General features: G+C 30.7%; 1 protein-coding gene and 1 non-coding gene across 2 annotated transcripts; one reads left to right on the top strand and one right to left on the bottom strand.

Moving 5' to 3' along the window:
- Positions 1-2673: 2673 nt before the first annotated feature.
- On the bottom strand, positions 2674-18209 carry LOC132952365 (serpin B3-like). Its single transcript, XM_061024647.1, has 16 exons — positions 17906-18209; positions 17540-17619; positions 17294-17473; positions 16801-17011; positions 16532-16740; positions 16274-16459; positions 16077-16215; positions 15336-15469; positions 9648-9739; positions 5572-5650; positions 5324-5503; positions 4502-4712; positions 4212-4423; positions 3962-4147; positions 3762-3900; positions 2674-2699 (listed from the first exon to the last, which is right to left on the bottom strand). The coding sequence occupies exons 2-16, from the start codon at positions 17606-17608 to the stop codon at positions 2674-2676; spliced, it is 2253 nt and encodes a 750-aa protein (XP_060880630.1). The 5' UTR covers positions 17609-17619; positions 17906-18209.
- LOC132953106 (5S ribosomal RNA) lies at positions 14057-14175 on the top strand. Its single transcript, XR_009665552.1, has one exon. It is a non-coding gene; the product is annotated as a 5S ribosomal RNA (ribosomal RNA).
- Positions 18210-19538: the final 1329 nt, after the last annotated feature.

Genomic DNA, 19538 nt, shown 5'->3' with positions numbered 1-19538 from the left:
TGCATTTAACAATTTGTGAGCTATTTCAGTCACGGGTGACGTGTGGGGCACGAGCTATAGCCTATAGGCGAGGGCCGCATTTCGCCCAAGACTGAAATTGCCTTCCCGCACGAGCCACACATACTTTTTTTTGTCATGCCTCTGCGTTCATTGATCGCGCCATCACGGCAAAGGTAATTGAGGCTAGGATCTGTCGTATACGCCGTTAACAGACGTACACAAATAAACGAACTTTATATTTATAATGAGCACTTTTATTAAATTTTGACGTCCAGTGGCGATCGAGTCACACGATCACCACTCACTGACCCTCTTTCTGTCTTCCCATATTACTTATATATCAATATTACAATCGAAGCACTATTGGTAGGATCGATATTAATATCGATAAGTTTAACCTAGTTACATCATACTTACTGACTATGCTTAAAATTATACTAATTGTTATTGTAATACATAATAATTGTTATCTTATCCTAATTTGGTGGAATGCATAATTGTTTCTATGATGTTACTTAGCTTATTGAGTATTGTATGATTTGATTTGTTTTGTTTCGGTATTTTACCTGTTACATATGAATGTTTACTTAACCTAGTTTTAATTATAATTTTGATATATTATGCATGATACAACAGATCTATGCAACAACCAGACTATTCTACGAAATCAATATTTCATGAAAGAAACGATGTGGTTTTATTTATTTTAAGCGTCATGCATGGAGGTTATAATATGAATATAAGATGTAACCAAAAGTGTATGTTTTGTAAGGACCATAGTATAGATTTTAGTGTCTGTTTATTCAAAGAATACGCGTGATATCTGAGCTCAGTACTCTTGGGGATTTCCATTTCACCACCCAGTACTTTTGGGAAATTCCACTTTACCGCCCGGTACTTTTGGGGATTCCCACTTTACCGCACTCTGGACGGAAAAACGTCACTTTCCAACGCTTCATCGAAAACTAAACTTTCGGTGCAGGCGTGACAAAAAAGTTATTTCAATTGTCAGGTCATTCTGTTGTTTATAATTTTATATTTTGCATAAAAACGACTAATGGGGTTACAACGCCCAAAACACCCCTCTGGCTACACCACTGTACGCCAGTGTGTCTTATGACATTTATTAACTTATGCCCAATGAATAGTTATGACTTATGGTGTACCTATACTGTTTCGCGTCGATACAGTTGAAGATGTAAATCTTTTTTTTTTCGACCCGCGGACGGTAAAGTGGAAATCCCAGAACGTTAGGAGCATGCGGAAAAATGGAAATACCTACTACTCGGCGATATTATAATTTATAACTGTACAAATCAGATTAAAATATACATGCTGGATACTAGCTGGAAGGAACGGGTTACACTCATGCCGTTCTATATGAAACAGAGGCGTAACGAAAAATAGTATGTGTGGCAAAGGGCCGTGGCAAGTGACCAACAATATTTCAGTCTTGGGACTCTTGCCGCAAACGTCACCAGTGACTGAAATTTCTCACTCCCCGCCTTTGCTACACTATACACTATTTTTACCAATATTCACCTTATGGTGTAACGAAGCGGTGCGTGGCTACATGAGGTAGGTAATCAATTATTATAATATATTATGATGTTTTGATTGGGTGGCATCAATCGTGGATTCGATTTCATAAATTGTTAAGTATCAAATAATTATACATAATATTAAATTATTTATTATACAATTATTACATTAATATTAATCATATTAATGGACATATAACATTTTCCACTGCAAAATTATGTACTCATAGTACTTACTACTTACAATATTATACCTACATAATTATATTGCGCATCGGGCCGGGAGCATATTTTTGTATTTCGCGAATCTAATCGCGAACCAACTAATTCAATCTAAAAACCACAGCGTCTCTTTCGGCGGAATCCAATCCCTCATCTTCCCACAATAGAACATATTTACATATGAAAATATAACCTCAAATCAAGAACCACCAAAATCTGACAACAATCAATCAGGCACAGGTACTTTATTATCTAAATTTATCGGTGACTTCCATGCTCTCATAAATCCAATGCTCTCCCTTCTTACAACAGTACTAGCCAAACTTGCAGCACAAAATGACAAATAATACCTAAATAATTTGTAAATTCACGCCGAAGTACAAGTTGTAATTATTTATTGTTATGTTCCTGATGTCTGAATAAAACCAAAATACATTTATAAACTTAAATATAAAAATATCGTATATACTGTACTTGTCTCAATTTAATATTATATACATCATATGATTTCTAAATACAGCAGTAGACTTATAACATTACTTTATTAACTTTTATAGCTACACGTAAGACACAACATTAAATGATGCATATGTGACGCTGAATACATTACAATTCAAATCGGTAACTGGAGTGCATAACATTGCCTATTATGTAAAATTAAAAATAATATATAATTTCAAAAAATGTAACGTTAATTTATGAATTATATTCAAGGTTTTACATAAAATATCTATATGAAAAAACAGTAATAATATAACTATTAAGTAAGTAGGTAATACACATTTTTTTTCAATAATCAAGATTGAAATCTTTAAATTTGAGTTGTTTTACATTTGCATTGAGTTATTGACAAAATTAAATATCTAACTAAAAAAACTTTAATAAATTAATCAATTGATCAATTGACCAATTAATCAATAATTGTGTTCATTCGACCTACAAATATAATAGTATTACATCTAGTCGAAATAAAAAACATAAATGGATGATCAACAATGAAATCTTGATATAATCTTGCACGCCTTGGGATAAATTCCATTTCTAATAATATTTCAAATGTTATAATTAGATAATATCATTTATAATATGTAGGTATTAAGGTCACATTGACAGTTTTATATTTTAATATTATCATAGGTACCTATACATTTTGTGGAGAAGGTATAATATACAAGATGTAACAGATAGAACTGACTTTTGGAATAACTTTTGTTCTTATCAATATTTAAAATTTTTTTTTAAATATATTATTTATAGTCACTTGCACTACACAAATATCATACAAAAATTTTTTTTAATTTTTGCTGACATGAGTATATTTCTTTAATTATTTACTAATCATATAATCTTAATAATTTTTGTCATACGTTAAAGTAGCATCATTTTTTTTTCGTCAGGTCTTTCTGTTACACCTTGTATACAATAGGTCTAAAATGTGTGGGTGGCAGATTCGTGGTAAAGAAAAATATTGAATGTTAACTACTGAGGGCAATTAAAAAATAAAAATATTTATTATATTATACATATTTTCTAATAATAAATAATTAGCCCACAATTTTTTTTATTCATCCACAAGTATATTATATTTTATAGTTGCATGGGCCGCAGAAAAAAAACCAGATTAATTTTAGCACTTAATGATGGAACATTTGACATCCCTGTTATAGAAATGAATATATTTACTACCTAACGATTAAATCATTCAATAGATATTTACATATTTACAGAAACAATATCAACTATACTGCGGCCCAGGAGAGAGTACTTCTCGCTCGCGCATCCAAATGAATTAGCTCCGCGGTGGCAGCGGCTTGAGTTGGCGGCGGCCAGCGTACGGGAAGGTTTTGTGATGGGAATGCGTGAAAACGGACACGTTTGAGCCGCCGCCCAGAAATGCTCTCTCCTGGGCCATAGTATACTAAATATTATTTCCCCCCAAAAAGTAAAAATTCAGAACGATAACTAAACCCCGGTAAGAATAATAAACTTTATTTTTACTTGTGACTGCTGCAGCCTCAGTTCCGTATTCATTTACATCAATATATGCCTTGTGCACAACTTCACTCGCATAAAGATTACCATCTTCAACAATGTAAGAAAAGTTTGCTTTTCGTGTAAACATGGTTGGACATCCCAGCTAAAATATTAAATAAATAATTAAATTTAGACTTATTTCGTTCTTATAGGTAGGTACTTACATTGGATAATGTTTCTTTTAATTGCAGTGACTGTTCTAGTTTAAAACGAGGTAATTTGACTCTGATATAATGCTGGGTCATATTTTGTGAAATTTCATGCAAATTAATTTTTGAAAAGTTATTCTCCAGTTTATTCAACCCATCTTTATCATCGGGCAATAAAATTATCATTTTAAAAGAATTGTTCTAAAATACAAAATAATATATTTTTCAAAATGTTAAAATTACATTTATAAAGCAATATTATTACTTCATAGGGTAATTCAAGTGCGGTGAATTGTAGAAGACTATCATGATAGTATTGAAACCCATGTTCACGAGTCATCATTTTTACTGCTACTTTGTTGCTCGGAGTCACATAAAAAGCGCCGTCTGTACCTGCACTTGTAAATTGATGTGCCCATTCACTTTTAAAATGTACAGCATTTGCCAATACTAAGGCAGTATCATTATCAATAGAGTCTGTAAAAATAATTGGAAAAATAATTATTACTTACATTATTCATATTTAATCATAAACATATTATATAAATTTGTAACCTTTGGGGAATACATCTTTGATTTTGTTATTGGTTTCGTTTAAAACCCAATTATTTAAATATTGGCGCTGTCGTTCTGGGTCATTCTTAAAATTTAATTTTTTCGAAGAAGATTTTAAATATTTTCTAGTGTTTTCCACAAAACTATCTTTAAGATTGTATGCTGTATCGACAAACGCTCCGGTTGCGAGTTTCAGATTATCATTTTCACTCTAAAATAATATTATAGTAATACACATAAATATTTTTAAAAAAGCCATTACCTAATAATCTTAACAATTATATTTGTTTGATATTATTTTGAATAAAGTAATTTATATTTAACCTATTTACGTGGAACTTTGTTTTAGATTTTTAATCCTAAGCTTTAAAAGTTGGACGTTTTATACATTTTTAACTACTAAATAATTTGTAAATTTTCAATTTTATAAATTACGTCAATATTTGAACTTTAAATGATTATAAAAAAAGAAGCGTGCTAATGTATTTTTAATATTTTTTATCTGCTATTGTAAGAATATATCAGGAGCCTTGTATTAATATTTCACGCTTTTTGAATCAACAAATAAAATTGTATTGATATTTATAGAAAAAAAAACTAATTTCAAATCTTAGGTTTAAAAATAAAAATTTTTTATATACTCTCAACTTAAAATATTGAACCTATGATAAATATTTCATGTTAATTATAATTGTTTTCTTAACCTAGTTTTTATGTACTAACATTTCTTATTACTACGTCCTTTTAACTTATACCTGTAATGAACGCTTAAAAAATCATATTAATAAATAATGAGGTATTATAAACAAACTACAAACTCACTGTTAAGTCTTCCAATAATTTTCTATACGCTTCCAGTGAATAAGTAGTTTCATTTAAATGTATGGTGGCTACCATTTCATCAAATGTTTTTGACACTGCTCCAACACTAGCGATAAACATAATAACGTGAATACTGAGTGGAGAATAGAAAATATTTCCTGTTTCCGTTTTGGCCACTTCCTATGAAAAAATTTATCTATTAGGTAAAACAATACTTACAATTAAAAAAATAGTTGTTACTTCTTTACTTTGTACAAAGAAAATGAAAAATCATGATTTGCCAAGCGTAATGCTTCTAAATTTGTAAAAAGTTCCATTTTATTCGATCTGAAACATGTATATTAAAAAAATACTTTTATTTATTCACACTTAACACTTTGCAATAGTTATATTTAATAAACAATAGCTATCGTACAATATACGACTTTGATTATCAAATAATGTAACAGGGATTTCATGACTGATTGAAAATCATTATTCTTCATTTAAATATCTAATTTAAACCAAATTTGAACTTAAAATAACTATAAAAAAAAACTGTGTTCTTATATAAATTTTAGATTTTTTGGTTATAATATGAACTATACTTGCATTTTAAATTTTTAATCCTTAACTAAACAATTGAACATTTTACAAATTCTTAACTGCAAAATGATGTGTAAATTTTCAATATGATCAATTTTGTCAAAATTGGAACTTTAAATGCTTATGATATAAATATTGCCTACCTACATATTTTTAATATTTTTAAGCTGATATCATAACAATGCGTGAGGAACCTTGTATTTACTTTTCAAACTTTTTGACCAAACAAATAAAATTTTATTGACATTCAAAGAAAAAAAAGTTGGGCAATTGGGTTTCACTCTGCTGTACAGTAGGTTACAAATGGGTCATTGTAATGGAGGGTGTTAAATTTCAATTCAATAATATAATATCATTGTATAAGAAAAACGATTCTGAGCGAAGACGGTGAGACAGTCTATGATATTACTATGTAAATTTGATGATATTATTGTGAAGAAAGTAATTTATATATAACCTATTTACATGGAACTTGTTTTCAATTTTTAATCCTTAGCTATAAAAGTTGAACATTTTATACATTTTTAACTACAAAATAATTATTAAATTTTAAATTTGATAAATGTTGTCAAAATTTGAACTTTAAAAGTTTAAAAGCTTAAAAAAAATTGTGCCTATGTATTTTTAATATTTATGATTTGCCTTTGAAACAATATATTTGGACCTTTCTATTAAATTTTCAAGCTTTTTTTACCCAACAAATAAAATTGTATTGATATTTATACTTTATTTTATAGATTAAAAATTTAACTTGACTTTTCGGGAGACATTTATGTAGATCATATTTTGATAAAGTTAGACAACTTATAAGGAAACTTGTATTACATTTTCAAATCTCAGATATAAAGAGAACATTTTTTATTAATTTCTAACACAAAATGATTTACAATTTTCGAGATTTTTACTTCGGATGCTCATAAAAAATTATTGTGGATTTACGTTCTACTTTTTTTTTTTAATTTCCACTATCAACAATTCACGAAGAACTTTGTATTACTTTTTCAAAATGTTTGACCAAAAACAATTTTTTTTTTATCAACATAAATTTACAAAATAACAAATTATCAAAAATTGCATAAGCCTATAAAATATAGTTCAACATGTATCAAAATATGAATATAAATATTCAGTAAAAATCGCATGAATCTACTATTTTTATAAAATTCTCCATGTGATCTATTGACAATTTTCTGTCGAGTTTAAATTTTTTTTTTAAATTAAAATCGGACAACCTAAAATAACTTTAATTTTGTCAAATTTTGAGCTTATATTTACGGCAAGTTAACAACTTTTTCATTCAATTTTCATTACAAAGTTCACAAATCCAACTATCTTTAACGGCCTTATAGTATAAAAATTGAACTACAATTTGAACAGATTGCCGATTTACACTTTAGGTGTACAGCGTGGTATGTTATTGAGACTTGAGAGTACCTAATTATTAATTAAGACATAGACGGCACAAATACGATAAACGCACACGCGACGTATTAGGATGTAAATACACCACTTGCAACGAGTGCTCGATAAAAACTTAGAAATTTGCATATTATATATTATTCATATAGGTATTTGTAAATTACAATTTATTTACATCTTATAGCATGAACCTTTATTCACACCGTTCTACGATAGGTATCACTGCAGTGGCGGCTCGTGGTTTGGACGACGGGACGATCGCACCCCCTACTAAAATTAATCAAATGAAGAAAATCAATTTTATAATATTCTTGGTTTTACATTTTTTTTAAATATTGAAAATTTTTAAATAGTAAAATAGTTATAAGTTACCGACTATGGTTACTACCTACTTTACATTTATGTATTACATTAATTGTCGTGTGCGTTGAACAGGTTATTTCTCTCAGATACCTGGACCATATGGGTACGCCGTACGCATGTACACACGAGCAGTGTTTGGACGATCGGCAGCGTAGTCCGAACAATACTCGTATCACGCATGTATAAGCGACGCGGTGCAATCGTGTGCGTGTGGGTACGTTTAAGCTGCGTTCTTATATACGGATATTGGAGGACGACCGGCAGCGTCGTACAAGCAATATTCAGAATTCTTATATAATAATAATAATTTATAAGCGACACGCGAAATCGTTTGCGTGCGGGTGGGTAGTGGGTACGTTTATTGTTGCCGCGATTCTTATATTATACGGGTTTGGACGATCGGCAGCGCGTCGTCCGATTCAATAAAATATTTATATATTACTATATTGGGTAATTTATTTTTAAATTAACAGCGTTGTCGGTTGCTAATCGCTATTATTATTATTTTAATTTCCATTTTCTACTGCGACTATCTAAAAAGTAAGATGCATGATAAAATATATCTATTTTGTCATGGTAAGATGTATATTTTCGTATATTTAAATAATTTGTTATACCTATGGCTACCACTATTATATTTAAAGTCGCGCCTCAACCACCATCACCCACGAGCCGCCACTGAGTATCAGTATTGAATCAAAAGTTAATAACAATAATACATTACGTCATACATACGTAGAATATGTACTTATTAAAATAATTAAATATTAACAAATAGTATAATAAAAACAATGTAACATTTCTTTAAGCTTTTAAAATTCAAATTTGTCTAAATAAAATAAATTATTTTTCAAATAATTCATAAACATTTTTAATTGTAATATAATTATAAACTAAATTCGAAACTTTTATACAAGTGTTTCGGCTGGAAATCGATATTAAAAATCCGATTATTAATAAGTAGATTATATAGTTTGTATTTATGATAAATTGGTTTATTGTAATATGATAAATAATATTAAATTAATATTGCTTTTATTAATTTTTTGTATTATTTTTATTGTATAAAAAAAATATCATCCCCGCAAATAATGTAAAACATTTTGCTAAAAACAATAAACTCCTCGCAGAGGCCATGATGCCACAGGATTATTTTTTCTCTCAAAAAATTAATTTAAAAAGTAAAGCATTGATTTCTACTAAGTATAGTAGACTACTTATTATGTACTATACTAAATAATGCGCAACTGAGGCGATTGGTTAATTATAATTAGTTATACACGAACGCTGTAGATAATAAAACTGAAAACGCGTGCCTTTTTTACCCGACCCTGACCTGCAGTTACGCGAGATTATCAATAATATATTCCTATAAAATACAATTTTGAACATTGTACATCAATGTTCCATAATATATAAGTTTCGCCTACAACTAAGGAAAGGATTTTAAAAAAAAGTTGAGCGTAATCTATTATAATAATGTTATAATAAATAGAAAATTAGGTATAGGTACTTACCGTCGCTCATTTCGAAATTGTATTATGCATCACAAAACAAAAACAAAGATAGTTCATTTCAACATTTATGGACCTATTGTTTCTTGCATAATTTATTAATAATTGATGTTTTTAAGAAAATAATTAATAATTAAGTGTTTTTCTTTTTTTTATATATAATTTGAAGAATAAATTGAATATTGTTTTGGTGTGATTGTTGCTACTTTTCGGAGGGTCGGTGGAGACGAAGCCCCCATGGTAACGTAACGGTTCATTTTGTGTGGAACGCTTTTTCATCCAACTTCCGCTGAGTCCCCCTTTTAATTTTTTTCTAAATCAAGCACTGAAGTTTCATAATATATAAGTTTCACTTACAACTAAGAAAAGGATTTTAAAAAAAAGTTGAGGATAATTTATTTTAATAATATTATTATGAAGCAGAAAAGTAGGTAGGTACTTACCGTTGCTTATTATAACGTATAGTCGTAAGTATTTTTCGATTTCTACGTGTTTGAAAACGAAAAGCTGCCGAATTCAACGAGATGATCGTGACCTACTAGTAGTGTATTCTTTAATCCAAATATGATAACTGGGTCTTATCGCAATACATTTCTGATTTAGGTGTATTTTACCAATAAGCCGTCCGTTGTGTTACTATCGATTAAAAATAATTGAGATTATAATGAATGCTATCAGAGCTTGAAATCGATTTCAAGCTCGACTTTTAATATCGATTTCAAACTTATTTTAGATTCTGAGCGGAGCGATGAATGTATTGATTTTGATTTTACAATGATGTGTGTTTTTTTTGTAATTAAAATTTTTTTTTTTGTGTCTGTCATCACTTTTTAGGACAGTAAAAATCGAGGTAAAAATGCTAAGAATTTCTTTAACAGTATCTTTTCTGATAGGAAAGTGAATCTAGTTTGTAGTTTGGGGGTGGGTAAAAAGTAAAAATTTCCCAGTAATTTTCAAAAACGCCGTCAAAAACAAAAGAAAAATTAAGGAAAAATAGGAATTTTTACAAACAATCTGTTTTCGAGAAAATCGATTTTGGTTTTTGGTGTAACTTTAAAACAAATGAACGTAGATACATGAAATTTTGACTGAATGTTCATATTAGAATTTGAAATTTATATGATATGTTTATTTTATAAATTCCTATGATTGATAAAATATTTAAAATATTTTGACTTATTTTGAGCTGTTTACGGACATTTTCAGTTTCCATTTTTTTAAAGTTTTTTTCTATAAATATCAATAACATTTTATTTGTTGGTTTAAAAAACTTGAAAATTTAATAAAATGCTTCTAGTATATTGTTTCAAAGGCAGATAAAAAAAATTAAAAATCATTAGTCACATTCTTTTTTATAATCATTTAAATCTCAAATATTGACAAAATACGTAAAAATGACGAAAATTTTCAAATTATTTTGAGTTAGAAATTCATCAAATATTTTCTTTTTAAATCTAGGATTCGAAAATGGAATACAAGATTCCTCGTAAATTTTTCCACCTTTATCAACAAAAAAATGTCTACAATAAAGTTAAATTACATTTTTATGAGCATTTGAAATTCATATTTTTACAACATTTGATATTCACTCGATTTCTCATATTACGATTTTCTTATTTTATTGTGATTAAAAAACGAATGACTGTAGATACTTGAATATTTCACTGAATGTTTATATTAGCATTTTATATACACCATACAATTTTGAAAATAATTCGACTCTTTTTGAGCTGTTTACGGACATCAGAATCTAAAAGATTTCACCTCGGATTTCACCTATAAAAGTATAAAACGAGTACACAGTATATAATGCAGATCGATTGATAAGTCATCGTTAAAATATTGTAATACAATAGTATACCACTGCGTTATAACGTAAGTACAGTATTGGTATATCAATAATAATAATAATAATAATAATAATAATAGGGTTCGGAAAAATAAACGAAATCCAGTCGCGATGCTGCAAGTCGATTAATAACAATACGATGGTTTGCTTGCTGGCTACTAATAAACGATGTTTGTTTTAAATTAACGGCGACGGCCTAGGACGAAATTCGGAATCGGCTCACTTGCAATTTATTCTGACTATACCTATACGCGTACAATTATTTACCTGTGAAAATGGCTGAATCGCATAATACCGAAACAACCGCCCAAATCGAGAAAACCGTAGAAGACGTCTTGAAGAATATCATCAACAACATCGAGTATGATATAATGGAAACAGAACTTGGCGTATTTGACAACTTCCGAGAAGAGCCTACGGTTGCGGATTTGGCGGGCCTGCTGTACTATGCGACCAGGTTCGCGGGCGGCGACTCGTCGGAAACCCTTCAACCGGACGACGATTCCAGTAGTACTGGACCGGTTGAACGGATCAAAGACGACGCGGTCGCCGCGCCAGCGATGCAGGCGCCTGTGGAAGCGCCCAGTGACGAGGCGGAGGAGTTCGTCACACCGGCCAGGGGAGCTGAGGTCAAGAACAGCTTTGGAGACTTGATCGGCTGGCTGGACCCGGGGGCAACGGTGGCAAAACGCGCAGCTCCGCGCAGACGGACGGCGGCGAGGATCGCGTCCGCTGCGTGGACAGGCATCACCAAGGCCGCACGCGTTTTCTGCTGTTGTTCGCCGAAGTGAAACCGTCCGAGAGTTCCCCCCTGGCTGAGGGCAGCGGACGAGGCGAGGCGATGACGTGGGGTCGAGGTTTAGGTGCGTGACAGTGCACTTTCGGGGTGATCGGCGGTAAGTTGCCGATACACGTTCTCCGCGGCCTGCACCGGCGGTAGCGAGACGGGATCGCGGACGTCGCGCGCTCGAGGTCGCCGACACGCGAGACCCTCTGGCGGCGCGGCGGGCGCCCGGCTGCTTCGGTCCGAAAGCGACGACGACACGACGACGGATGGCTATATCGGTACCGGCGCGGACATCGACGCCGTTCCGACGGTACTAATAGTGACGACTGCTGCTGCAGTGTTGCACGAAGACGACTCGTGGCGGCGGCGGCGGCGGAAGCCTCAGAGCTCTCACGGCGGGTGAGTGACGGATGACTATAATAATTACAGGGTGGCCAGGAACACGGACGTCAGCAGCGCCGGGCTCGAGGAAACGAAACGTTTCAGAGTTCGACGGTGCGTAACTCCGCGGACGACAGGGCGAAAACCATGGACGGTATCAGGACAGCGGCGCGTTGAGATCATGAACTAAGATAAGTTAAGTTAAGCTAAGATAAGATAAGATAAGTTCATGGTTGCGATGCTGTCCGCAGGTTCTCTCCCTTTTTCGCCCGGTGGTCTGATCCTGTCAGCCGATATTTATATATAGTCTTCGTCGCTCGCTCCGAGCTTTGGTCACCGTCGTCGCGGCTAGCACAACAGTCGTCTTCAGCGCCTGCGCAGTACCGTCGAGCGCATTACATCGCGCACTAGCCGTTTGTCACCAACTGTCGTCATCGCTCTCGCAGCCGTCGTGGTCGGGCTTCGCCCGCAGCCATGGTCGTCTTCGCGTCCAGAGCAAACGCGCCCGCGACTCTCGTCCGCCCCGCAGGACCGGCCGTGAGAACTGTGTAGAGGTGACCAGTGGCCATCATTATCTGCATCACCACCCACTCGCCATCACGTACCCCCCCCCCCCCCCCCCACATCGCCTCGTCTTGTCCGATGCCTTTTTTTTTCTTTAAAATAATTATATTTATTGTTTTTTACAACGTTGTATTGTATCTCATTTTTTTGGCATAATTGTTATCAAAATTTCATCAAATTAATATGATCTAATAAAATTATTCTTTTACACAGTAAAATGTTGTTTTCTTGATTTTAACATTAATAAGAGTACGATTTTATTTATTTCAACATAATAATGGCCCCACTGAACATGATTATGTTCACGTGCAGGGAGTGTGGGACCCTCTGGGACGCATAAAGAACATTAACTAACAATTTTTTTGTTACGTATACAAAATATCAATAAAATAATATTATGTTTACCGGCGTGTCGTGGCATTTCTCTGTCCCAAAATGTGAGAACAAAGAGAAAAGGGAATTAAAAAAAACACGCATACATCATTTTGAAATCAATACATTCATCGCTCGGCTCAGAATCTAAAATAATAATAATTATAAATAAATATTTTTCTATGAACCCCACATTGTGTTTACGTAAAAGTAAGTACGTGTCGACCCGCTCATTGATCTACAAGAGTCTGACTGTCGAATTCCCGTACACTCTGTCAATTGTGTATTTGTGTCGATGATGACAATAATACTTGTTTTGTACACAATAATATTATATTAAAATAACATTTAGAAATTTAGAACTAAATAAACTAATTAGTAATACATTTTTTCAGCATAACTATTATCAAAATTTTAAATCACTCTTTATTCACCATAAATATTGTTTAATTACTTTTCGTTCTCTGTTCTCAACTCTACAAACATATCCGGCAATCCGGGAAATCCATCGAGAAGATTAATGAGGCGCTGGTATCGCGATTTAGCGTAATTCGTTACTTAAATAATATAAAATGATAAGAAAAAAAAAATCATTAACATAAGTATGTATAGTGTATATATTATGTAAAATAGCCTAATAAATTTCACGTCGAGTGTTACTGCTGAGTCTAACTACTCCCCTCACGTTTTTTTCAAAGGCAATTGTATATTTGTATTTCAGCTCATATGCTTATTGTAACAATTATTTACGAATTGAATATATCCAAATAAATATTAAAAAATAATAATTAAATAACTTTGTTTGTGACACACATATAAAAACGTCAATAAATAATTACATTCTGTTTATGTTAGATAACTAATTTTATTTAATTATTATCATTTTCCAATAGTTATTTGCCAACGACCATACCACGTTGAATACACCAGTTCTCGTCCGATCACTGAAGTTAAGCAACGTCGGGCGTAGTTAGTACTTGGATGGGTGACCGCTTGGGAACACTACGTGCCGTTGGCTTTTTTTTACATTAAGCGGGGACGGTTCGTCAGTCTGGGTATTGATATTTTATTACTACAACAAAATAACTAAAATTTTATTTTTTATTTGTATTCGTTTCTATAATGGTGATGAAAAAAGCGTTAGAAATTAAATTTTTAGCGGTTTTTTGTAATTTGTCGGTTGTTTTTCCAGTTGCATTAATTAACTATAGAGAAAGTCGAAAAATGACCTTTCTATAGTACCATCTTGATCCAATTTACTAAAAGATAAGATACTATATTATGTTGAAATCAAAGTGCTCCTTCTGGTACACATTTTGTATCAAAAAAAAAATAAAAAAAAATACACTTTGTAAAACCACTAGATCCTCGCTCCACTCAGAATCTAAAATGTGGCTAGATAGTTCCCTTGTATATTATATTACGGGCAATCCGAATATTTTTTCAGGATGAAAATCGTGATAATTTTCAACGTATCGTTGAAATTAGAAACTGTAGTTTTTGACAAAAAAAGGCCCCTTTATAAGTAAATTTTATGATACTGTTATTCAAGTAATTAACTTACAAACTTATAAACTAAATATTATTATTTTATTAAATATAATAGATACAAATACACATTTGGTGAAAATTTCAAGTATTTAAGGTTGTTTATTTTTGTGTGACAACAGTAAAACTTAAATGTTGTTAAAAACTGGTTTGGCGTTAAAATGCCACTTTTTTTCTTTTTTTTTCTTTTTCCCAACTCAAAACTACTGATAATTAAAAAAAAATAATACGTAAGCTCTGCTCAGAATGACTAAAATGACACAAAATTAGAAAATTAAAAAAAATGTTTATGAAATCAGAAACTGATACAATTTTGCCTAAATAACAATTTTTCTTAATCAATATCGTTGTTAAAACAATTGTTACAGGAAGCAATTAATGGAATAACAATGAAATGACTAAAGGACTAAGGAGTATGGATAAAAGCTACAGTAAAATAAATCAAAACATATAAATATATAATACACATTATTATTAACTAAAAATACACAGAATACCTATGCACTTGTTTAATTGTATTTACTCATACATTTGATAACAGAATAAATAAACAAAAAAAATATAATACTAATATAAAATTATTTGAAAAAAATAATGTTAACAAGAGTAAAATAACATTAATGCCAATTAATCAATTTTGGTCATACGGCCTACAAATATAATAATATTACATCTAGTTAAAATAAAAAACATAAATGGATGATCAACAACAAAATCTGTAGAACTTCTTGCACAACCACCACAGCCATCACAACATTCAAAACCTAATTATATTTCAAATGTTTTTAATTGGCTTATTAATTTAATTATATTTACTCAAGGTAAATTGAATGTTTTTTTTTTTTAAATATTATCATAATACAGTATTACAGTTTTATAAATTATTACTTATTAACGATTAAATCGGTATATAAGTATTTACATGTTTAAAGAAATAATATTAATAATGAAATGGTATTAAAAAAAAGTAAAATAAAACCATACCACAGCAGGCACGGACTGGCTGGGATACTGGGATGCTACAGCATTCTTTGCTCTAAAATATATTTGCCTAATATTATTTATTATATATTTAAAGACTCTAAACAGCTAACGAACAGCAGATCGTTACCAACTTACGATTATTAGTAATCTATAATATTGTACAATTTTGATTGAAAGTTTGTTGTAACTTGGTACTTATTTACGTTTTTAACATACATTTAATATTTTTTTAAAACAAAATAAAATATATTAATTTTTTATAAATAATCTACATTTTTTAAATTTGCCCCAATAATTTTTGTTATATGTCTTTTAAATTGTGTAGCATCCCGTGCCCTATTTTACCAGTCAGCGCCTGTACCACAGTAAGAAATTAAACTATATTACCAGTAACTGCTGCTGCTTCAGTTCCGTTTTCATCTACATCAATATATGCCTTATGGGAGACTTTACTCACATACAGTTCACCATCTTCAACAATGTTAGAAAAGTTTGCTTCTGATGTAAACATTGTTGGACATCCCAGCTAAAATATAATATAAATAAATAAATATAGATTTTTTAATTTTTTTTAATATTCTTACATTGGATAATGTTTTTTTTAATTGCACAGACTGTTCTAATTTGAAACGAGGTAGTTTGACATTAACGTATTTCTCGGTCATTTTATTTGAAATTGCATGCAAATTAATTATTGATAAGTTATTTTCCAGAATTTCCAAACCATCTTTAGCATCAGGCAATAAAATTATCATTTTAAAATCATTATTCTAAACAGAAAAATACAAAATAATACATTTTTCAAAAATTTAAATTTACAGTAATTATAAAGCAATATTTACTTTATAGGGTAATTCAAGTGCAGTGAATTTTAGGATACTATCATGATAGTATTGCAAATCATTTTTTAGGTACATCATTTTCACTGTTATTATGTTGCTTGGAGTCGCATAAAAAGAGCCATCTTTAACATATTCAAATTTATGTGCCCAATCACTTTTGAAATGCAAAGCATTCACCAATACTAAGGCAGTATCTACATTAATGGAGCCTGTAGAAAAATTGGAACTCATATTATTTATATTCATTTAGAAACATATTATATAAAAACCTTTGGGAAATATATCTTTAATTTTGTTATTGGTTTTGTTTAAAACCCAATTATTTAAATATTGGCGTTGTTGTTCTGGGTTTTTTTTTAAACTCAATTTTTCCATGGAAGATTTTAAGTAATTCATAGAGTTTTCTACAAAACTATCTTTAACATTGAAAGCTATATCGACAAACATTCCGGTTGCTAGTTTCAGATTTTCATCTTTACTCTAAAATAGTATTAAAGTACTTCATATATAATGTCATAAAGTCTACATTTTAAACTATTTTCATAAATATACTTTATTTAACAACATAATGAGACTGAATTTTAACAATAAATTACCAATGAAATTTGGGAAGAAATTAATATTCAATAGCCATCAATTTCATAATTTATTGTGAAATAAGTAAACATTATAACAATTTATACCTATTCAAACATCAAAAACCATTAATAAATAAAAGGTATTATACATTTGTGAATGTGAGACGTGGCATAATAAACTCACTGTTAAGTCTTCCAATAATTTTCTATACGCTTCCATTGAATGAGTAGTTTTGTTTAGATGCATAGTGGCTACTATTTCATCAAATGTTTTTGAATCTGCTCCAGTGCTAGCCATAAACATAATCACATGGATACTGAATGGTGAATAGAAAATATTTTCTGTTTCATTTTTGGCTATTTCCTATAATGGAAATATTAGCTATCAGATAAACAAATGATTTTTACAATAAAAAAATTAGTTCTTTACCTTGTACAAAGAAAACGAAAACTCATGATTTGCTGAGCTTAATGCTTCTAAATTAGTAGTTAGTTCCATATTATTTTGATCTGAAAATAGGTAAAATAAAATCTTTTATTCTATTTATCTTCTGTTAGTCGTTATTTGCACAAAAATAAATAATAAAGTCAATGTAAGACACATTTTTTAAAAAACAATAAACCCTCAATGGCTATGATGCCAAACGTTATTTTTTCTCTTGAATAAAAAAAAAAAAACAAAATATTCAATGTAATATGCTATGTAGGTAATACAAATTTTCAAGGCTGAGCATAAACGAATTTAAAAATAAGGTACCTAACTGTTAAATTCAAAAATTACAAACTATATAGTTACTTTTGGGTTTCCGTTAGTTTATTTTGTTTTCAATTTATTGTATTTTATTTCGTTACATTCCAATCGATATTGATTTCTTGTATAATAATATTGCAGGTTTGGCGTGAGTTGTCCAGTTAAAATGTTAAATGACGATTAAAGTCTAAAGATAATGTAATAATGACTAATGGACATTCCGACATTGGACGTTATATAATTTGGACTTAAATAATGGTTGCCCGACGGGCTATTGTCATACCACAACATTATAGTGATACCACATAGCTATTGCAATTACTCGCGGGAACAGCTGCAGCTGACAGAGTGCACTCTCTAACATAATATTTTGTGAATTACTATATTATATAGTACATAAATATTCCACTGGGAACTCGTAAGCGCTACAGAATTGTTTTATCATGAGTAATTACGGAGACAACTACCAGACAACAATTCCATAGCTCGTCGGCCACACAATTTTATATGGCAATTGGGTCGCATCGGTACCGCTCGCAAGCACACTATATTCATATTAAAATATATTATTATGTTCCTTTTCCTTCATAAAACACACATACCAGCTTTCATGTACGTCCCGCGCCTGCGTCTAAATATAAATATTATATTATTCCAACTATTAATTAGTTAGTAATTGTCTAATTAACAATTTATCAAATAATTTGAATAGTGGTAACTAGTTAATTACTACTTAATAGTATTGTACACAATATAATATTTTCTCTAAATATTATTAAAATAAACATTTATGTTTTTACAGTTTTACACTAATAAAATATAACAATTAAAACAACCAGGCGGGCTGCTTTTAAAATCAGACAGGGTCATATGCCCACCTTTCCAACATACTAACTCACTACAGTAACTACTTCAAAAAATTACATGTATCAAACTATGGACCGAATATCAAAGAGACATGGCGGAATCCCTTGAGTGCAGAGGAAAGAATAAAGATTAACCATAACACTCAGGTAAAATTATATACATTTTTAATACATCATATAAACATTATAGTGAATCTAAATAGTACTTTGGGGGGTAAAAATGTCCGAATAGTTTTGAAAAGCGTCAGGAAAACTGAGTTTTTTACACAAAACCTGCATGCAGCTTTTTATTTCTGATTTAACTCTAAAATAAATAACTGTCTATATTCACGAAATGTTTATGTTAACAATAATTTCTATGCACCATACAATTTTCAAAATATTTTGACTCTTTTTGAGCTATTTATAAGCATAAGAAAATGTCGAGTTTTTTTGAGTTGTAAATTCATAAAAAATTATCTTTTTACATCTAAGATTTGATATAATTTGACAAGATTCCTCATAAGTTTGTCTACCTTTAACAAAAAAAGTCTACCGGAAATCAATTTGTTACAAGCGTTTGATGCTATAGACATTGGATATTTACACGTAAATTAACAAATACTCATTACTCATACAATTAATTAATTTATTTAAGTGTCATTATTCAAAATCTTATAACCATTTCAAAATATTTCGACTTACTTTGAGTTATTTATACACATTTTAAATTTATTTAGGTTTTATATATGACAATAAAATTGTAAAAAATTACAATAGCAGATGAGAAATATTTATGATAATCTCGAAAATTTCAATTAATTTTAAGTTTA

This window comes from Metopolophium dirhodum, chromosome 9 (assembly GCF_019925205.1).
Source record: "Metopolophium dirhodum isolate CAU chromosome 9, ASM1992520v1, whole genome shotgun sequence".
Lineage (NCBI taxonomy): Eukaryota > Metazoa > Arthropoda > Insecta > Hemiptera > Aphididae > Metopolophium > Metopolophium dirhodum.
This window is presented reverse-complemented; position numbering and strand designations above follow the sequence as displayed.

What these genes read in the sequence shown, in the direction of transcription:
- LOC132952365 (XM_061024647.1), bottom strand. Translation starts at nt 17,608, where the DNA reads ATGGAACTAACTACTAATTTAGAAGCATTAAGCTCAGCAAATCATGAG. An exon ending in TTTCGTTTTCTTTGTACAAG is followed by an intron (nt 17,474 to 17,539) that starts GTAAAGAACTAA and finishes TTTCCATTATAG; the next exon opens with GAAATAGCCAAAAATGAAAC. An exon ending in AATTATTGGAAGACTTAACA is followed by an intron (nt 4,713 to 5,323) that starts GTGAGTTTGTAG and finishes ATATTATTTTAG; the next exon opens with AGTGAAAATGATAATCTGAA.